Here is a 2,536-nt window from a genome sequence, read left to right on the forward strand (position 1 = left end):
CTTCTGCTTACATTACTCTCAAAAAAGGATTAATAGTTTCAAGCATTGAAGAGATATCTTGATCAGATAATGAAGTATGAAATACCACTAACATTATTATGAAGCAAAAATACATTTTGCCTAATCTTATGTTCTTCAGATACATAAAGAAAACTCCTTTAATCATGCTGGTACATTTCATGTTTTATTTTCAAATCACATAAAATATTTTCCCTATTAGCTAAGGAAGTGTTTATGTTTGCATCTCAGAAAATATCTAGGCTTCCTTAGTGCATACAGACCTGGAACAGATCATTCCAATAAATATTTAAGAGCAAACTTGGTAGGATTTTCAAGAATGCAAGTATTGGGGCCTACTAATTAGAATGGGGATTTTGTGAGAATTTGCTAGGGAATTAAGGGTTATGAAATAGAAGATGATTAGAGCCATAAGGAAACTTACAGATAATGCATTCTGTCATTCTGAAAAAAGAAGGTTGTGATATCTGCCTAATTGTATACTCTAACAAATGCCAAGTAACTCTTCCCATCCAAGTACTAACCAGACCCAACCCTGCTTAGCTTCTGAGATCAACAAGATCAGATGCATTCAGGGTGGTATGGCCATAGACTATGAAAGTAACTAACTATTTTCTTTTTTTTTAGAGAGAGAAAGAGCACCAGCAGGGAAGAGGGGCAGAGGGAGAGTGAGAGAGAAAGCTCCAGTCAATAGATAAATAGAGTAGAAAATGAGGAGCATGGTCTAGTTATGGCCATATTTCTTTTTTTTTTTTTTAATTTTTTTTCAACGTTTATTTATTTTTTTTGGGACAGAGAGAGACAGAGCATGAACGGGGGAGGGGCAGAGAGAGAGGGAGACACAGCATCTGAAGCAGGCTCCAGGCTCTGAGCCGTCAGCCCAGAGCCCGACGCGGGGCTTGAACTCACGGACCGCGAGATCGTGACCTGGCTGAAGTCGGACGCTTAACCGACTGCGCCACCCAGGCGCCCCCCATATTTCTTATGTAAAAATATCTAGTTTCAAAAAAAAATTATTTGGTTACTTTTCAGCTGCACTGAAGATCCTCTAAGCTGAAGATGTACAAATCAAAGTCAAAACCCACATAAATGTCTCTTGTAATCCATACAAATAGAGAAACTTCTCAGCAGTCATATATTTATTGTTGTATGTTTGTTTTATTTTACTTGAGAAACACACTTAAAATGAAGAAATATCAAAGGGTATCATAAAACAAACAATAAACTAATCTGAATGTGAATTAATTAAATGTACACATTTTGTGCAGATCACTTAATCCATTATTGCAGAAAGCAGAATTCCATCTACACACTTCTCGTAATGAATGTACCATTGGCCAAAATATGGAGCTACTCCTTTTAAATTGTTTTATAGTGCAAATGAGTAACTCAGATGTCAGCAGCCTTGTCATGTTCCCTTACTTAGATCCCATTGTACAAACATACTAGTAAGCAGTGTGCAATTTAGTGATAATTTTGTATTGTAAATAAAATCTATCAAAAGTCCCTAGCCAGATTCTTGAAATCCTTTGTAGAAATCCTTGTCCTCCGAATTTCTCTCTGTAACCTTGCTACCAAAAAGAAGTCTATCTCTAGCTTACTTCACTTTTACTCATATAGGGTATAGCCTTGCTTTTTCCTGTTTTCTTCATTCTTGATTTTTTTTGAGAGTCCTTTATTATTAAAAGTTCTCTCCCATTTGTTACAAAGAGTTGTTCTCTAACTCCTACCTATTTCTTATATCCCCACACCCATCATGCTGCTGTGGAAAGTCTCTGTCATTCATAGCATCCATTCTTCTTAGGAAGCAAGAAGTTATGCTCTCTTTCTGCCATCTTGGAACCTGTGGAGGCCTGCTGGGAACAGGACTCCTGAAACGACAAATATGTCTGGAAGGCTGTGGTCCAAAGCCATTTTTGCTGGCTATAAGCGGGGTTTCCGGAACCAGAGGGAGCACACAGCTCTTCTTAAAATTGAAGGTGTTTATGCTCAAGATGAAACTGAATTCTATCTAGGCAAGAGTTGTGCTTATGTGTACAAAGCAAAGAACAACACAGTGACTCTTGGTGGCAAACCAAATAAAACCAGAGTAATCTGGGGAAAAGTAACTCGTGCTCATGGAAACAGTGGCATGGTTCGTGCCAAATTCCAAAGCAACCTTCCTGCTAAAGCCATTGGCCACAGAATCCGTGTGATGCTGTACCCCTCAAGGATTTAAACTAACTGAAAAGTAAATAAATAAAGGTGTAGATTTAAAAAAAAAAGAAAGCAAGAAGTTATAAATAGAATTTTCATTTGCTATACTAGAAAATTTATTTTATAATTTCCCTTTAACAATTTTTCCTTTCTCTAACTCCTTATTTTCTCTTGTTATATCTTGGCTGTGTCACTTTCTATTTTGTCTTTCGTCATGAACACAAGTTAGGAGAACATGTAGACTGAAAATCGTTACCAAATTTTCAGTGAGATAATGAAGAGATAAGAGAATACAAGCCAATATTATCAGGTAAATGCATTT

At 36.8% G+C, this 2,536-nt stretch overlaps 1 protein-coding gene across 1 annotated transcript; it reads left to right on the plus strand.

Annotated features, from left to right (window-relative positions):
• The first annotated feature begins 1,816 nt into the window (after positions 1-1,816).
• LOC101099318 (60S ribosomal protein L35a-like) lies at positions 1,817-2,272 on the plus strand. Its single transcript, XM_045034127.1, has one exon. It carries the CDS (start codon positions 1,904-1,906, stop codon positions 2,234-2,236), a length of 333 nt encoding a protein of 110 aa, XP_044890062.1. The 5' UTR covers positions 1,817-1,903; the 3' UTR covers positions 2,237-2,272.
• Positions 2,273-2,536: the final 264 nt, after the last annotated feature.

Source organism: Felis catus, chromosome C1, assembly GCF_018350175.1.
Source record: "Felis catus isolate Fca126 chromosome C1, F.catus_Fca126_mat1.0, whole genome shotgun sequence".
NCBI lineage: Eukaryota > Metazoa > Chordata > Mammalia > Carnivora > Felidae > Felis > Felis catus.

Coding starts and splice junctions, on each gene's coding strand:
- LOC101099318 (XM_045034127.1), top strand. CDS start 1,904: ATGTCTGGAAGGCTGTGGTCCAAAGCCATTTTTGCTGGCTATAAGCGG.